Raw genomic sequence first — 19,355 nt, forward strand, 5'->3', positions numbered from 1 at the left:
TCTAGCAGTGCAGAAGACTGAGGTGATCAAAAGGGTTTTACAGAGCCAACACTAGAAGAGCAGCCATCTTCTAACTGCTGCTGTGAACCACTGGGCAGGGAACCACAGGAGAATCGACATTCAAATGTGGTCTGCCGAGCTGATGACGTTACAAGAATAAGGAAACCATGTATCTGATCAATTAAACCATTAAGCAGATAAAATAGGAGTGAAAAAAACAGTGCTCTGTTGTTGCACTTGGATGCCACTAGAAGCCATGTTTCACCCAAGCAAGAACTGTGGAGTCCCCTGACTGGTACTGACAGCTGGCATTTCAAACGCACCACGCACCTTTCGGTCTGCTCTGGAGCCTGGAGATGGGGGTGGAAGTGTGCAGGTGAATAGCTGAGCTGGAGCAAGTCCTGGCACCCAGCTCCACACAGCAGTGTTTTGTTGCAGAGTCTGCTGTGATTTCAACATTATCATTGCTGCCTCCGTGGTGGGAATTCCTCTTGTGCTTTAAGTCTGTTAGCACTGAGGGGGAGAGAAGTAAATAAATACAAGTCAAGGAAAAATAGCATTAGGAGATTTGTATTTATCTGCCCATACAAACATGACAAGCAGGCACAAAGAAACCGCACAACAGAGGCTCTAGTTTTGCAAGCTTTTCCATAAACAGTTCAGTATTGGATAGGAAATATCTGCCACCAGTTTTTCAATCGTGTGCTCTCTGTAAAGTGTGGGAGTGACAAGGGCTGCTTAGTGCCAGTGGGAGGGTTGATATTATACATGCAACAATTACCATGAAGGAAGGAAGAAAAGGAGCAAAGACATGAATGCAGAAAAGGTAAGTGAGGTGTGAAATTCCCATAACATTATTCCTTGCAGGTACATTTTTATGAGCACTTACTTCAGTAATAAAATAGCATATGGAAAGCGCGACAGAACTCGCACTCTTATTCGAAGAGAAATAAAGGTTGATTTGGAAATTATCTAGCATGATCTGCATACTAAGCTAATTGCTTTGAAGTTTAGATCTTTGCTGTGGTAAGAGCTCAGTCCCTACAAGGTTAAAACTCTGCTATTCTTATGATGCTCTGGTGTAATCATTCCTAAATGCAATTCCTGGAATCTTAGCATGAGAAAAACAAAAACTACCTGCTAAAATATTATTTAGATTCCGAAGGCTGGCGACATCTTTCCTAGTGATGATGTAGGTTAATTCATTTCTCGTAATGTGAATGTAACACTTTAAGGCACACATAAAATAGAAGAAAATTTAAAGTATTTACTGTAGGAAACACCTTTAATGAGATGCAAGATTCTAGTTTTCTATTTCTATGGATTACTTGCTTAACTAATAGTAAGTAAATAATGAAAACACAGCAGAGTGCAGTGGTCAAAATAAACAACTTGCAGACACAATGGACAGACAGTTAGTTCAAAGCGCACAGCAACAGCAAAGCTGTATTAGAGAAACTGGCCAAGCTACTGTTGTCTGAGATGACTCCTGGAAGCTGAATTCAGAAACAACGTTCTCTCCCACAGTCTGCGTGGGCTGTGCAGCGCAGGGCTGGCACTTTCTCTCAGAACTGAAGTTTATGGCATGCCTGCAGAGGCAACTACTGGTTAAAGCCTGCCATGCAAATCTGTATTTCTAATTGACTTTGTAGATGCACTTCACAGCTTCCACAAATGTCAGAATTATTAACTGCCCCAGAGACATACTTTCTCTACGGATCCCAAAAATGGGCAGCTGCTGTGCCTGTGTCCTTGGCTGTGCCAACGCGGGTCCCCTGCTCAGAGCGAGAAGAGGGATAAAAGCTTTTGGTCCCTCTGCTGAGCTCCCGCAGCATATTGCCCGTGCTGCACACATTTCCCTAATACAGAGAGGGAAGTGGAACCACGCGTTCATTTCAGAAGTGGCTATCAGGCAATAAGAATTCTGGGGAATGGATCCACGATGAAGGTTATTCCCAATCTTAAGAAAACAAACCTACTCTCTTATTCCAAAAAAAAAAAAAAAAAAAAAAGGAAGAAAAAGAATCTGTCAAAACAGAAGCTACAGAAACTGAAACTAGCTCAATTCAAAATGAATTTTCATAGCTGGAAGTGTGAAACCTTGCTAAACAGCAGGTTTGAATGCAAACGTCAAACCACTTTGCAGAGAATAATTTTCCCAGTAGCTTCCACTCTATATTCAAACCTAGACTACTTAAAAGCAGACAAAGATGTTAAAAAACCAGCCATTTTTAGCACTTAGTGGCACAGACTATTGCAAAAATCTCCAGGATTTGAGACTGGTTATATATTAGTATTTTAGCAGAGCTACAACATTGTAGAAAGCATAGCAACAGCAAATCAATTCAACACTTTAACTGGACACGATGCAAGTAGGTGATTGCAAGAAAATATCAAAGCGTATAGCAACTTCACTTACTTACAACATGCACCACAGCCAATATACATACGCAAACTGTATGCCATGAGGTCCCCTAAAATGTGCTGCATTGAAGAAATGATCCACAGTGTGCAATAGTGATTCATCTTCTACAGGAAAACTTAAGTCCACGTTCACTAATCTGTGCTTTTATTTAGAATATTGTAAAGACATGCTGAGTGTTTTTATTAAGGTCTGTGGTTTTTAAGGCACATAGGATTTTTTTGTTTGTTTAAAATATTTTCAGAAACAAATGGAAGGTAAATGCTAAAAAGAAGGTGTTAGAAATATCCCAATTCCGGGAAAGAAAGAGGTTCATTAGGAGAGGATGGGATGTCGGAAGAAGACCAGAACCGCAGCCGACTAGAGATAGACTGATGATTCGATGGAGACTTAGGAGACTTTTCTTTATCCTTGATTTTGCTTCTCAAAAAGGCAATCTTTTTGCGCTGCGCAGCTAAATTGTTATCACCCAGGTATACCAAAAAGAAGAAGAAAAAAAAAAAGTAAAAAACCCCTCGTAAATAAAATGTGTCTTAAACAGATTCAACTCTACACAACCAGTTAAAACAAAACAGGCTAAACAAACACTAACACATATTTGGAGGATTGATTAACAGGCAGTCAATCATAGTTAATCTGATTCAGATTAACACACAGATTAGATTAATGCATATACATAAAATATAAGCAAGTCCATCAGGAAATCACTGTTAGGTCTCCCAAAATTATTTCACTTAAGAAAAGGAATCAATTAAGAGTGCATGTTGCTTGGCAATAATATCGTGAAGTTTCCTACATGCCTTCTAGGCTTTAATACTGATACTCATCATCTCAACATAAGCATTTTTAACACAACATCACAAAGAATGAAGCCTCAGAGACTTTCTTTTATCACTGGCACTCCATGAGGGCCTTGTTCTGTGCACACCCAAGCCCAAACTCCCAGGTTGAGCGCTAGATGCAGGTTAAACACTTAACATCTCCTAGACTCACATGTTGAGACATGCACTTTTATTTTAAGAGAACCAACGACCTCAGAGAATTAGAATGGAAAAAGGGAAACGTAAAACCCAATCAAGACAAGAACTTCAGACAGACAGACACTTGCCATCGTTTATAACAATTCTACCGTCCTCAGCTGCTCCCCCTTCTGTTTCACACACTCCCCAGTGGGAAGACAGGAATGGTTATTTAAAGATTAATTTCAAAACTGCTTCTTGAAAAGTATTCCTGGAGGACAATGATCTATATGTAGACGCTGACAGAAGTGATCTCAATAGAATAAGTAAAGCTTGGGATATATATTACCTTTATTAAAGGTCACAGAATATTTATTTTGAGGAGCTTTCTTTTAAATTCCCCTTAATTAGGAACACTTGATCTATTGCCTGACCAACTAAATAGAAAAAGAAATAATTCTATCTTGCTTACATTCCCCTAGAGTGTTCACAAAAATCGTTTTGACATTTTACATTAAGAAATTCTTAGTTTGATTCAAAGTCAAAACATGGTGGTGTCCGCCAAATCGTTAGACCACAATAAATTAGCATTTTTCAAGTGATTTCTTTTGCATGTGCGCCATCTCCTGGCAATGGCTGCAAGACCAGCTGTTACCCAGTTGAATAGTTGTTAATGAACCATAATGTTATAAGGTCCAGCTTTAAACTGCTTCCTTGCAAAACTCCAGTAAATGAAGCATTTCCACCAGTTTATTCAGTAACATGCAATACATTCATGCAAACTAAAAAACTATATACAAAAGATGAAGGGAGAAGAAGTAGACAAAATGAAAAAAAAAAACAACCAAAACCAAAAACCAACAAACTAAACCTGGAACAACCACCCTCACACACCTATTAGTTTAGCTGAGCTTCTTAGCTTGGGTTTTGGTTTTTTTTTGCTTAGTAGAAATTTTACTTTACCAAAAAACTGATATAAAACACAATGTGATAGAGTTATTAATATATTCTGTAGATTAAATACTTGAAAAATATTTTCAAAAAATACTGTTCAGCTCCTGAATTTAGGCTGGGCATTCCTTACCTTTGTTTGAAGAACCCCCCGGGTTCTCTCTCTCTTCCATAGAGTTTGACCCTTGAGAGGTACTGTCCTGAGTCTCTTGTTGAAGTTTCAGTTTTTGGGATGCAGATGGAGAGTTTACAGCCTCTGGGGATTCAGAATGCCATGGAGGGCTTTCTGCTGCCGGTTTCAACCGCTCCCTTGTAGTTTCCTTCTTTGGCTTGATTAGTTTAACTAAGGCTCTGGCTCCAATCCAGTGGTTTTTCCTGATAAAGCAGGTTTTGTGAATGGGATTCATAAAACACTACAAGAAATACTCCAGAAAGAAGGTTACAGCTGTGCTAAAGCTATCACACCATCTTACCTTGTTATTCATTTACTGTCATGAATTGGTTGGAAAGAGGCAGCTTGAATTTCACAGAGCTTGAGATTCAATTGTGTCCCAAATTAAAAATTATTTTACAGAAATATTTATCCAGCATGTGAAAAGTGAGAAAGACTACCGTTCCCTCTGCTAGAAACCTAACCACACAGATGGACCCATATAAGACATTTTAACAGTGTGAAAAGTTATACTACAGGAACAGACTGAGAAGGAAAGCCCTCTCTTTGTTAAGTCCATCAGTCAGAACTAGTTGCGGTGGAATTAGCTTCGCTCTTTTTTGATGTTCTTAACGTAATTTTTTCAAGTCCTTTCTCCTTGATGGACTGCTTTTCCCTTTGAAAGAGCGGCTCCGGAAGCACCTACTACTGACTGCTTAGTCACCATAATGGGAGTCCCTCTCCCATACTACGGACAAGATGATATTCATCAGGGCAAAGCGGCTCTTTTTCAATTAATACTGTTTCAGATTTCAACATTAAAATAGAGGGTCCCACATGAGGTACTGTGCTCTATATTAACACAACCTCACTGCTTGCAGAGTGAGAGTGAAAAGTGGAGAAGACACTGTCCTTATTCCAGATGAAATTTATGTTATTTCCAGTTACGGAGAGCCCTTTCTCATTCTCACAAATCTATACAACAATAGCAGAACTAAACCCATATGGGACTTACTTTTTTGGAGTAGGATCATAAAACTTGTACTGATCCATTATCTTCTCTTCAAGTTTTTCTTTATGTCTCCTTAAGGCATTCAATTTGTCACTGTAAGAGGGGAAAAGCACATTCTGAACCATCTGTGTGAAATTAAAAAATTGAAGACTAAAAGCCATCAAGAGAGGAAGGAGACTGAAACATCTTCCTGTCACATAACCTTCAGAATCCTACTGAGCTCATTCACTGTTTAGGGAGGCAAATGCAAAAGCTTACCAGACTTGCTGATGGGTCATTTTTGTGCAGTAAGCATGAAATGTGAAAGAACAACAGTAGATTGGTGCTAGATTACTCACTAATAACTCAGGCAGAGTTTTTTTGGTGGGTGTTAAGATTAATCTTATTTTGTTATTTGAAAATTTGTTTGCTGATTCTTCAGTCTTTTTCACAGATCACTGACAATTAGTCAAGGGTTAAGATCCTTGCATAGTTTGAACTTCTTGTCTACATGATAACTGGGTATTTGTTTTCTGTTCTGGTTACTCTGTTGTAACTAGAGAAATAAATAATGTTTGATATTTTAAAGACTGCTTGGATCTCCTGTGAGCAGTGCCAAAGCACCGTCAGCAGTGCCACGTAATCTTACTGTTTCTCTACTCATTCTTTTATTAACCTGCGCAGTGGATGTTAGCAAATCTTTTTTAATTCAAGTAGTAGGTCTAACGTAATTCCACCACAGAACTGCCAGACACTTGGACAAATATGCTTAGAGGACATTTTAGCTATAATTCAGCCAATTTCAGAAAACAATTTCTAACACTTCAACCATATAATCCAGTACTGAAATAAAATACTGCCAGTAACTTCCACATCATCTCAAGGTACTCAGACTAAAATTCTTGGGATTAAGAATACTTTTTTTCCCTATTTCATACCAATAAATTTACTGCAGTAAGAATTAGGTATTTTGTAAATGTACCGTAAGTTTAAACAAGGTACCTTACTTAAGCGTGTCACCCTGGGCATGGGTGATTTATGCTGGCACTTGCATCCTCAAAAACAACATGAAAGTAGTATTTCTCCTAATGCAAATGACAAAAGCTAGAGGACTATGAGTATTTGCTATTCTTCAGGAATCTAAATATAAAATGGCTCTCACAAGACTTTCTGTTGCAACTCAGCTGTTTTCCAAGCTCTTCAGAAACCTTTGAGAAGTACCACTGGATTTAGCATTCCATCCTTTATAACCAAGGTTTCCACATGCGTTCATCAACATAATTTGAAAACAGCTGTGCTTGTCCAGGTGTCTCCTGAACCTCCCTTTGTGGTAAGACAACGTGAAGAGATTTTATAGCTCTTTACATGTATGTCCTCCTAAACACCCAATTTCCTAGCAAGATATCAAGTAGATCTATCATTCCCCTGTCTGCTCTCCTACTTCTGATGATTTGTGTTCTCTGTTTGTCTAGATGAGGTTTTTTTAGGTTTCACAATTCAAATCTCTAGTTTCTTACATGTATTGTTTCTGTTCTTCATGATACTGCTCCTTGTTCTCTATGTTCTGCTCCAGTAACATCTGATTCTGCTGGCTCAGGATCTGAATCTGACTCAGGAGATGATGATTTTCTTCTTCCAGATTTCCCTTTAGACGTGACAGCAGCTATTAAACAAGAAAGATTAATCTCTCTTCTGCACCCGGTTCCCTGGAAGCGCATCATAATCAAGCTAATACAACAGCATACCAACCTAGGATATGAATTGATAAAACCTGAAAGTATATGGCGGTATTATTATGACCACACCTTTTCTATATAGCGTGCCAAAATCTTCACATCAAATGTTGGCACATCAAAAGGAACACAGCTACTCACCTCACAGTGGTTATCCAGCTTGGTCAGAGAAATATCCATGGACTGGTGCTGTTCTTTCAGCTCATCATAGCGAGCCTGCCAGCGATTCAGCTCCAGCTGAGAGTTGTTCAAGGAAGTTTTCAGCTCTTTAGTGTGTGAATGCAGCCCTTCATACTCTGCCTTCAGCTGGCTGTGCAAGAAATTCACCCTAAACACGAAGAAGCCAGCAGGCTTATGAAGGACACTTCATAGAAAGTACCTCACATTCAAAGACCACAACAGCAGCATGCAGCTGTCACTAAATCAAACATTAAGTTCCAAAGACTGACTCCTAAAGACATTTTTATTCTATGCACATAATGAAAGTAGTAATAGCACTATAAATTGCTTCAAATCTACAGAAAAACTGAAAGGAAAATAGATGGAACATAAAACTGCTATTTCCTCAATGTGCAAGAACCACACCACAAATTTCTGAGGCACAATATATTTAAGAGCATTTGGATATAAAGGCAGCTCTATTTGGCACAAATAAAGAACAATCAAAGAATTTTCTTCCTGATGCATGAAATAGGAGCATCAAAGCGTCCTGAACTGTGAGACGTTGAAATGTTGCAAGATGATATCATGGCATTCTTTTATAGCTTTTGGTAAATCTAAAAATGTCTACAAATCATGAAGGCATAAAATTAAATAAATAGGTAAATAAAAAGATAAAGTTCTGCATCTGCTGACAGATCAAGCCTTGCTCTCTGCCAGCTTTTGCTATGAACATTTTGCAACATCTTCCTTTGTCCCCAGAGAAGCAGAGTAGAAAAGGGAAAGCTTGAGGAAACCTGCTTTGCAGAGCTCAGCAGTGTTCTCAAGTACATGACAAGTGGGACAGCAGATGAAACTTTCATGACTGAACTTAATGTGATTTTTCAATATGATTCAATCTGATATTGCTTTAACTTGATATGACCTTGGCCCCTTATTTGTACCAAACTATTTCTGAAAATGCCTTTTTAAGTATGAACAGTAGCACTGAACTGGTTTTAACAGAGAGAGCCCCAGTAGGGATGCAGGTTGTGGGGGATGGTATGATTTAGTGCTGCAGTACGTGAAGTTCAGATGCTAGCTCACACAAGAAGCTTTGACACGAGCTAACAGCTACCCAGCGATCATACGAATCAGTAGGTCCAGTCTTAATAACAAGAATCAAGTCTCTCTTGGGTATTAACACATGGCAGCTTTCTCCGAGCAGCAGAAAAGAAACAGCAATGGTAACTCCTAGAACTAAAACATATTGTGTAAACAAAACGGTAACGCGGTTCTCCTTGAAGGTAAAAACACCTGGGTAGGAACCATTTCATGGAACTCTAAATATTATTGGGGGTTTGGGGAATTTGTAGTTCTACTTAAAGATGAACACTTGGAAACAACTCAGTACAGAAACACTTGTGAACTGAACCACACATGGAAGCTTGTTTTGAATGAGCTAAAGTCCCAGGACCAGACCATGTTTGAAGCATCGAATAACAGTATTTGCTGACAGTGCCCATGAAGCTGATAATCTTAAATTAAACAAAATTACCAAATTAACAAGATAAAAATTGAGAAAAACTAACAGACGTTAATTAAGGTATTCTAGAGCTACAGTTAACACAGCACAGCAAAACAACTGTTTATGTTGCTGCATTGACTTTTTAATTATATATACAATAATTTATCAAGGTAACCATACCTGTCCAGTTCTTCCCTCAGCTTCTGATTTTCCCCCGTAGTTACCGCATTTGATCTCCTCTCTTGTTGCAGAGCCGCTCTCTCAGTTTTTAAAACTATTTCCAACTCTTCCAATTCTGCTTTGTGTTTCATTAAACTGTTGTATCTGCAAAAACAAGAGGAGCATATTCTCACAGCCTTCATTTGAACATTTTTCTTCCCCTAGTTTAAGATTTTCAAAAGGTAATACCACAATGACCAGGAAGGCGTGTTGTTTTTTTGTTTGTTTTTGTTTGTTGGTTGGTTGGTTTTTGTTGTTGTTGCCATTCTGGGGTTTTTTTGTTTGGTTTGGTTTTTTTTTTGCGGGGTGGGAGTAATTTTTTTCGTTTTGTGGATATTTTTCCCCTGTCTGCTTACTTTCATACACATTTGTGTGGCTGAACATCTAGCAAGGCTGAAGAATTCTGCACTATACAAAGAACTTCAGCTTAGTCTGTAAGTCTAACAAGGGAGGCTTTTAGGAAAAAAAAAGAACTGTATTTTTTAAGCAAACTGGAAAGCAATTGCCAGAACCTTATTTCAATTCCAGATTCTGATCATGTGAGTCTCCATGGTGAGTTGGAAACTGCACCATTAAACTGGAATCCCATTCACAAATAATTGCCAGTGGCAAGTTTGAAAAATCTGACTAAAGAGCAGAAAGCAGTATCCAAAAACCAACAAGAAATTGGTGGAATGAGCAACTGTTTATTAGGTAATAACATAATGCATATTAGGCAATATGCATAGGTAATAGCATCTTGCATAGGTAATTATCTCCTGCATATTGCAGGCAGATGATGAGGCCAGTATCAGATGATGGCAAAGCACCTGGGGCCGACTCACCTGCTTGGGTAGCTGAACTTGTTTTCTAGTGAGGAACCCAAGAGCCATAGCAATGTTCACATCCAGGTTCCCTCTGTTCCCTGGTGCACATTATTTGTGCACACATCATTCAGGGCAAGGAGACGGGTCTTTAATTTCACCCTCTGGAATGCTGAAATAACAGAGGTGTGGAACAACTGCCCTGACACTTGGCACAGGCATCGATCTAGCAGGCTCAGCCTCCCTGAGCTGCTGCACCACCTGCATTCAGAAAACACTGCAAAGAACGAGGTGGCTTGAGACCACAAGACAGCAAGCAGTTCTCAGAAGGTTTGCTCTCCTCTGGTGGCCTCTGTCAGGGTCTGTGCCCATACACACACACCAGCAGAAGCCACTGAGGACAACGGTACAGTGAAAAATCAAAAGTCATCGGTACATTTTTCTGTGGCTTTGATAAAATGATATTGCCCTGAAATATCCCTGGGCAGATACACCTGTACCAGCCATGGAGAAATACCCTTCTAAACAATTTTCAAAGAGTAACTAGGTGGAAGATGCAGGATCGCTTGAAAAAGCTGGAGAGAACAAACATCATCTATCTGCAACTCTTGTCCCAGCAGAGATGACTGCAGAACACAGCTATTCTGCAGTCATGAAAACTTCAAAACACAAACAAAAGCAGCAGACAGCACCAAATATACTGACTCCTGCCAACTTGATTTTCTTTCAGGCTACCATTTCCTTCATCCCAGGGTCAAATTACAGCCTGTCCCAAATTCCAGTCCATTGAAGGGCCACACAGAAGAGCACCTGTCTCCTAGACAAAAGCTGCTTTTTGTTATTCATTCCCAGTAACAGCAGTGGAGTTTAATTAACCTTATTTTTTTTTTTCTTCCATTAAGCACCAGGACATTTCAAATTCAATGTCTGTACAACAATTGGAAGAACCTGAAAGCAGAGGAAGGTTTCACATCCAGCTCCAAGCAGGACTTAAGACAGACAGTGTGCCAATCCAGAGTCTGAAGAGACAAACTCCACAGTCAGTCTCTTGGCAGAGATCACCATGGCTGCCTCTGCAGAAACTGCGTTGTGAATTCTTTTGCTGTTTCTGTATGATAGGGTTAGTCTGCTCATTTTTATCCAAACTCTTTATTTTTTAAAGAGGGCTGCTCAGAGAGAAGCAGTATACTGGTCCAGTTTTATCAGCCTGGCCCAGCTCTAAGTGCTGCCTTTGAGCACGGGAACCCCTGAGGTTGACCACAGCTGCTCCCCTAGGCATTAGGTGGAAGGTAAGCAAGAAGAGACTGTTGGCAAAACTGCAAGTGATTCTGCATGGAGTTTACCACTCGAGCAGGATTTGTGCAACTCAACAAGCTCTACCACCAGGGGCAAGGTTACCCATCCTGTAGGCTATTCAACACATTAATGTTTGCTCCACTTCTTCAAGCATCAGGCACTCGAACAGAGGGGTTTTATAAAGATTTTCTTCTACATAAATAAAAATCCATTTTAGCTCTGACGGAATCAATTCCTAGTATTGAACAATTATATTATTATTTACTCCTTTTGGCTTTCACTCTTTCTGGTGCTTTGTTAGGAGAAATGCTGTGGGTAGGTATTTGTGACTTGGAGAACTTTAAAAATGCTCAGCTATGACAAAAAGCATGTAGCACAAAAAAAAAAAACCCTGGAAAATAATTACCAGCCAGAATTGGTAACACAATAATACAAGTCACTGCAATATGTAAACCCTCCCCAGCAGGGATTCTGATTTTCCAGTGATATGAGCTTTTCCAATCTCTGCAGGATTAGACTTCTCCAGAATAAGCCACATAGAAACGCTCAAGGATCTTCTAGCCAACTATAGTTAATAAGTTATGTCCCCATAGTAATGCGAAATATGTAAAGCAATTTAAAAAATGCAGTAAGAGTTCAGCCAATGTTCATTGAGATGAACACTGCAAAGACAAGAAACCGCTATTAATGGTAAATGATCCTAACATACTAACTCTCCTTTTCTTGCTACGTCAAACCCACACGTCTGTGATTTGCTGGGCTATGACAGGCCATTTCACCACAGTTACACACAACCCATTATTAAATCCCCACTGCAGTGCTAATACTCTGCAGATAAAGCTGAGGGAGGTTTAATGAAGTTTGATCAGGTGCAGAAAACATTCTGTGGTTAGAATGCATCAGAACAAACTACACAAACCTTGGGGACCTTGGACTCCACAAGCTAAAGTTGCTGTGGAATTTTCTAGACGAGCTGCAGACATAGGTTTGCACAGGAGTGCAATCCCACTTTAAATAACAAAACTATGATTACAATGCTGTCAGCAACTGAGAAAAAAAAATTACAATTGGGACAAGCAAAATCTGTCTCTTAGACACTGCACAAGCAAACTTCTTGGCTGCGCTGAGCTGCTCTGGGAAGGTTTAGCAGGTGGTACATTCTCATTGAAGTTGAAAGTGAGATATTTCATCTTCACAGTTAAATGCCTCAGAGCGGCAAAAGAAAACAGTTTTCTTACAGCTGTTTTTCTAACTTTCACCCCTCTGCTCCCTCAGCCACAGCACATGGAGGGAAAAACAAACCACACACACAAGAAGTGGTTGGTCTCTTTCCTCTGACAGGCAAACGGAGACACATGCTGTTCTTGGACAAATCACCCTTGATACGCCTTTTGAGACTGATCTGCTGAGGAGGATGCTGCACTCTTGAAACTACCAAAATCAACCTGCTTTGAGAGTATAGAAAAGGCCACCATCTGCTCCCCTGCAACATCTCTCGCTGGCAGCTTCCAGTTTAAAATGGTGATTTGAGCACTTGTCACTAGAGATAACCTGATTTTGAAAAATCATGTTTTCCTTGGGCTACAACTGTTTAATAATTGGTACTCATCAAGACAAAAAAAGAACACAGCAAACCACCTCAACACACTGCAATGTGATAATCTCACGCAATGCCACAATCAATGAGAACCATTAATCAGTCTGAGAGAGGCTTGGTAAGCAGGAGCAGTGCCTGAATAATCACTTACAGCTCATTTAGTTGACAGCCAAGCAGCTGTCCTGTCCCACAGCCTTGGTGGATACTTTAATCACAAAAGGTTTATTTCTGCACTTTATCAAAATCTACTGCACATTGTATTGCCAGCTCCTTAGTCTTTGGGAAAGACAAGTTTAACACCAGTTTTTAGTCCACCTGCAAAGATTACTACTAAGTTGCTCTGAACGCTCACGGTCTTGCACAGAAACTGAACCTAAATACAGATATTCTGAGGAAAATCTCTGAACTGTACAAGAGAATTTGAGGGGTAGGCAGAGCAACATTTGTGTAGCAGTACATTATCTGTGTTGTTCAATCCATGCACAATTGTCAGAAAATGACAGTGACTAGAGACTAAACAATAGACAGATTACTCTGATTTCACAATTCAATTGAAGGGCTCGAAGCAAAAGCCTTAGACTGCGAGAACTAGAAGAAAATAAATAATACATCACTATCTCATAGTTAGCTCAATATGGCTTCCTTCAGAGAGGCTCTTTTGTCATGAAGTTGATGCCACACACAGTCTTCGATGATGTAAATTTCTCAAGGTACATTTTACTCACACACAGGTAATTACCTAGGTGACTTGCAGACCTTACTGTATGACTAGAAAACATATCCCACATAGTGGAACTGCAAGAATCTGTTTTAAGGTTGCATGTTATTATACCACAGATCCTTAAATGTATTAAAGCCATTTAATCTACTTCTGACAAAGCATCCCCAAGACCCGGGCCCATGTTCAGTAAATATTACCAGTCATCTGTGGTCTGTCAGCTTTAAAGGTCTAAAATCTACAGCGCTGCAAATATTTTGATGTAATTTCCTAATGACAACAAGAATGACAAGACGCTTTTTCAGGGGAAAAAACTTAAGTAGTTCCCGTTTGTAAGTGGAGACCAACATTTAAGACTAAAATTGTAACATGGGCACGTTCCAGCTACTCTACACCCCTGAGCAGTGAGCGTACCTCTCACCCAGACCTTTGTGCTCCATATCCAGGGTTTTGTGTAGTGTTTTCAGGCAGCTGTGCTGGTTTATTAGCATTTCATATTCTGCAGACTGCCGTTCATGCAGTGAAGCAAGGTGTTCATGGTCCTGAAGCAATGACTCATACTCGGCTTTCAGCTGCTCCTTCTGTTTCAGTAGATTTTCATTCTCATTCTCCTTGGCTGTCTGCTGATTTTGGAGTAGAGAATTCTGGGCCATCAGTGAAGCACTCTGGGAGCTCAGGGTTGAATTTTCTACCTAAAGTTGCTCAAATAAAAAGCAGGCATTACTTATTTACACCTACTGGTACATACAACAAACACAGTAAAAGCCTGTAACTGTATGGAGTTAATCAAGAATGCATCCATTGCTTTGTAGACTTAAGACATCTATGGACAATTTGGCACTATTTCGATATTACTGCTGGTAGTATGCACCATAAAAAGCCATGCTATCAGTGTTCTGAAAAGTATCAGGATAATCTCCAAATTGAAAAAAACCCACTGTTTTACTAGTAGAAGCTTTTGAGCCTGAAGACCAAGACGAGCCGGAATATTTGCAACTCAACTGCATCTCTGACAATCACATACAAAGCCAAATTTGTATACAAGTAATGAAAACTTAAGTTCACCCAAACTCAACAAAATTAACTGCCCCACTGTGTATGGGGGCAACACTCCTAACAAGTCTGATTTCAGTAGAAAGGTAGTGCATTGATTTTATATGTTGCTTATATACTTCAATTACAGGAGAAATAAATAAAAAACCAAAGAAAAACATGTGAACATGAGAGGGGAAAAGCTTGAGAAGGGAAATTCACATTAAAGAAATCAGAGCTGATCCAATGTTGTCCTTCAAAACTGTTCTCTTTCTCAAGCTAAGTTTATTTTTTCAAAAATTAATGTTTAAGAGTATTTGTTTTCCACTGGCAACTTTGACATCCTGTCTGACAGTATGAAAATGCTGACTAGAACCCACTGCTACAATGCCTCTTGGGAGCTGACTTGTGTCCTCTTCCTTTTTGTTCCAAGGTCTTTCACAGACATGGCATTCACAGGAGAAATAAAAAAAGCAAAGATCTTTTATTCCAGAAGTGCAGCTTCTAGAGCAACACATCTGGATTTCACTGTGCTGACTTAAAAATTCTCTCTAAATAACTACCTTCTTAATGAAGGTAGCTACATAACCAATTTTCCTCCTAGCTCGGAGAAATTCAGACCTCAAATTAAGCTCCACCTTACAGGCCTCATCTTTACATCACAAGGCTGGCCTACCAATACAAATATTTTCTTATTAGCTGTCATCTTCTCCACACTACTATAATCAACAGTCACTGGCACAGGGGTGCAGTGTTGTCCTGACCTGGAGTTTGGCCGTCTGTGTCTGCAGGGCAGTGTTGTGCTCCTGAAGGAAGACGTTTTGCTTCTGTAGTGTCAGGATCTGATTGTTGAAGGAGACATTCTGTGTTTCCAAATGCTTCAGCTGTTCTTTAAGCAACTGCTTCTCAGTATGCAGGGCTGCATTCTGAAAGAGACATGGCATTGACAGAAGAAATGAAACAGCTGTCCTGGTCATTTGGAGTTCTCTCAAAGAGGAGAGCCAATTAGTGATGATCATTTGGCAACAAATGTGCAAAAGCTAACTCTTTCCAGCATTAAATGAAGGTAGGACAGATGTTATACATAGGATTAATCCCTGCAATTATGTTATAAAATACATATATAGCATTCAAGTCTCATGCAGTCTTAAGAGATACCTGAGGAATTTGGTAGACTTATGTGCTCCAGAAACCCCACCAGATTCCTCTAAGCAAAATAATCCAGTTCCCAGCAACCCACTCTTGATCACAAGACAAGGGGAGTCTGAGATAACATGAAATCAGAGAAGGCTTACATTCCTTTCCAGTTCAATTGCCCTGTCCTTCAGTTTCAGCAGCTCCACAGTAGTTTCTCGGTGTCCTGTTTCCAATTTCTCATTCATTTGGTGGTTGGGAATGTGCTTCTCTGCAGAACACCTCAGTGACTTCTGAGCATACTGCCCATCCTGCTGAGTCTGTTTAAGTGCATCCAAGTCCTTCTTTACCTGTATAGCCAACAAGCAACAACCTTCAACACTGATTTGACAGTGGGATTCTATTATTAATGATAGTATGCAGTTCCTCTCTCAGAATGTAGGGACTTTAGGGATTCAAGAATCATCACCCTGGCTTCACAGATGGAGAAGCTGAGACACAGATAGGTGGAATCCATGTCTCTTGGCCTCCAGTCAGGTGCTCTTTGACTCAAGCTCACTGTCACCTAACAGTCTGTTCTTAGGTGTGATGTTTCAACAGTAGTCTTCCTCAGCCTATGCTCTCATTGAACAAAGCAGAAAACCACAACAGCAATGAAAAAAAACATGGGAAAACAGAGATCTGCAAATAGTGGTCATGTAAAAAAAAAAAAAACAAACCCTCCTGCCATGCTCCTGGCCCAACAATTTTGCCAAAATTGGTGCCATTATACAGGGTGTTTCAAAAAGATGGACCCAATTTGAAATCACCATGTCTCTGCAACCACAAATTCAACTATCATCTTGATGTTTTCCATACTGCAGGCAGAGGGAACGTAGAGCATTTATCAAAAGGTTACTAAAACCTGATTACACAAAAATTTACAAATGCTGTAATAAGTCATGTAATTGTAACACGTTTCCATGATGAAATATACTGCTTTGAAATTGGATTCATCTTTTTGAAATGAAAGGGAAAAGAGAAAACAGTTCAGTCAAAAAGCTTTTCAGGAGTGCATGTATGTGGGGTGGGGGACATAGAAATAACTTGTTCTTGCCAAGTTAAAAAAAAACCAAAAAAAAACCAAAAAAAAAAACCAAAAAAAACCCAAAAAAACGTGAATCTGCAAAACCACATAAAGAACAATTAAAATCGGGTTAACCTCTTACCATATTTAGATCATTCTGTAACTGCTGGTTCAAGTTCAGAGTGTCTTTCACTTGAGCTTCCAACATCACAATCTTTTCCTCTTTCACAGCTAGTGCTGTTTTTAGTGCTGATTCAGTTTTGCTCTCCAGAATCTTGTATTTTCTGAAAGACATGAGAATAGCTTTCTAGTGTCTGCCACTAGGATATGAGCCATCTATGTAGGAGACTTCACCTTCACCCATTCCGAATGTCACCACGTTATATGATACACATTTGCTTCTTCAGGAATATGATTTACTCTACTGCCGCAGATCCCTACTGATATATTATAGCTGGGAAACCTGCTTTTGGAAAATCAAATCAGTTTTAACAGAGGTAATGCTAGCATGACTCTACAGAAATATCTAAGAGCTATATAACTTAAAAGTAATTAATTTTTTTCTCTTTTTCCTCTAATGGCACTACGGAAATTTCTTCTAAAAACTCTCCTATAAACTCTTGAGGAGAAAATACCACAGTAGACTCTAAAGACTCCTACAAGATGGGTATGTTTCTCTAATCAGGTGTTACCACAAGAGACCTATATAGGTTTACAAGGATTGTTGGGGTTTCTTTATTCATCACTATAGGACTTGCAAAGGAATTCCTTGCAATCAGGAATTTCTTGGGCAATATTTATTGTTTATATTAACTGGTGACTGGATTTCCACTTACATGGAGTAATGACATACACTGTTTGATAGACACTATTCTTACTTGTAAAGAGAAAATAAGGAAGAATACACACTGAAATAGTTACCCAGCTACTCTACAGGGGAGTGAGACTAGTAACACTGGCTAGCATGGAGAGAAAAAAATGGCATTTCTTCCATCCAAGAAAAAGTTTTGCAAAACCTGCAGTATACTGATAAGCTTGCTACAGAAAACACGTGTTATATCCAAAATTGGCAAGGGTAATTGGAGTGAGTCAGATGAGAACCAAAAAGGAAGGGAAAGGGCTTGAGTTAGGCTGAGGAAAAGCCTGCAGTCAAAAGAATGACCAAGAGAGCTCAGTTTCCTTACGTGTCGTCATTGCCATTGTCATCCTGTAGCAGGAGCTCTTTGTTCAGTCCTATCTTCTCCAGTTCCTGGCTCAGTTTGTCCAGTTCACTAGACAACTGTTGATTCTTCAGCTTCTCATGGACCAAATCCTGTAACAGCACTAACATGATTAGTTGCTGTGCAAATCGTGATGTTAATTATCCAGCATTACAGTTTTGTTGTTTTGGTTTTTTAAACGTACTGAAAAAGTCATTGGATAAAATGCTACTTCCAAGAAGGTCCACTAAAATTCTTCAGTGACAGCTGAGTGCAGAATTAAACTGATTGCTTTTATTTATAGTTTACTAGGAATAAATCTGGAGAATGCTTCTCTTGGCCTTTGTCTTGCTTACTGAACTGAATTACTTCTGCCAACACTGGCATCCTGCCCGCCTGCCAAAAGAGGGAATGTGTGCAGGCCAGGAGACACCCTGCCCTTGTGCTGCTGCCGGGATGCGACCAGGTCAGGGGACATGAACAGAGGGAGTTCCCACCTCTCAGCCAGGATGACAAGCCCTGCTGCAAGGCCCAGCCAACAATGACACACGCAGAGGAGTGACAGGACTTCAGTGGGAAAGTTCCCTGAGATCCTACCGTTAAGATATTATTACCAAGGGACTTGGTAATAATGCATTTTCACTACTGACTCTAAGTTTCTGACGTATGGTAAGTTACTGCCAAATTTTTTAAAAAGCATAATTACATCATTGTGTAGGAGACAGGAGGGTTCTGGAGACTACAGAGCCTGGTATCTACTGGCCCGTTCTGGTTTCCTTTAGGTTTCTTTGGAAGGAACTTGAGCAGAACAAGACAAGGAAGTAATACAAGGAGATCTGATGGAGTTGTACCAGAAGGTATTTTGGGACACTGCTTTGCAGTTATGTCAGTAAAACACTCTGTATGGAAGTGGCCAGAGAAGACACAATACCATCCTGCATATTTTAAAAAGGCAAATAATTTTTGGTGCAGTCAAGTTCAGAGATTCCTACCATTCAAAATTCTCTGAAATGCAAATCTAATATAGAAAACTACATTGCTGCTGTTTCTGCTCAAAAATTTTCTTAAACAAGCATGAGGAAAGAAAAACAAATTTACTGAAGCACGTCAAGAAAGAAAAAAAATCATTCAGTATGTCAAACAGTGGCAAGAATAAAATAAAAAAATACTTTGTTAAACATAAACCATAGGTATTCAAATAGTCCTCTGATATCACAAATTTAGCAACATATTCATTCACATGGCAACAAGGGAAAATACATAAAGTTAAGGTCAGTACCAGTCCATGTACTGTAAACAGGCCCCTTCGACATCCCTGAACATCTTGTAGAATATATACAAAGTAACTAAGGAAAATAAGATAACGTGTCTGTACAGGTCTGTATCACTGGAAATCTGCAGAAGTCTGAAAAGGGGAA

At 39.5% G+C, this 19,355-nt stretch overlaps 1 protein-coding gene across 2 annotated transcripts in view; it reads right to left on the reverse strand.

Moving 5' to 3' along the window:
* The window catches only part of CCDC88C (coiled-coil domain containing 88C), a 99,676-nt gene that overhangs the window by 6,739 nt on the left and 73,582 nt on the right, over window positions 1–19,355 (reverse strand). For both annotated transcript variants that reach the window (XM_065838178.2, XM_065838177.2), the window contains exons 16-26: window positions 17,923–18,050; window positions 16,881–17,022; window positions 15,834–16,022; window positions 15,303–15,464; window positions 13,921–14,198; window positions 9,054–9,197; window positions 7,349–7,535; window positions 6,992–7,137; window positions 5,499–5,588; window positions 4,466–4,707; window positions 331–513 (exon numbers count right to left, since the gene is read on the reverse strand). In XM_065838178.2, the coding sequence (XP_065694250.1) occupies window positions 331–513; window positions 4,466–4,707; window positions 5,499–5,588; window positions 6,992–7,137; window positions 7,349–7,535; window positions 9,054–9,197; window positions 13,921–14,198; window positions 15,303–15,464; window positions 15,834–16,022; window positions 16,881–17,022; window positions 17,923–18,050 (1,891 nt within the window). The remainder of the gene's footprint in view (window positions 1–330; window positions 514–4,465; window positions 4,708–5,498; window positions 5,589–6,991; window positions 7,138–7,348; window positions 7,536–9,053; window positions 9,198–13,920; window positions 14,199–15,302; window positions 15,465–15,833; window positions 16,023–16,880; window positions 17,023–17,922; window positions 18,051–19,355) is intronic.

The sequence above is a fragment of the Patagioenas fasciata genome, chromosome 5 (assembly GCF_037038585.1).
Source record: "Patagioenas fasciata isolate bPatFas1 chromosome 5, bPatFas1.hap1, whole genome shotgun sequence".
Taxonomy (NCBI): Eukaryota; Metazoa; Chordata; class Aves; order Columbiformes; family Columbidae; genus Patagioenas; species Patagioenas fasciata.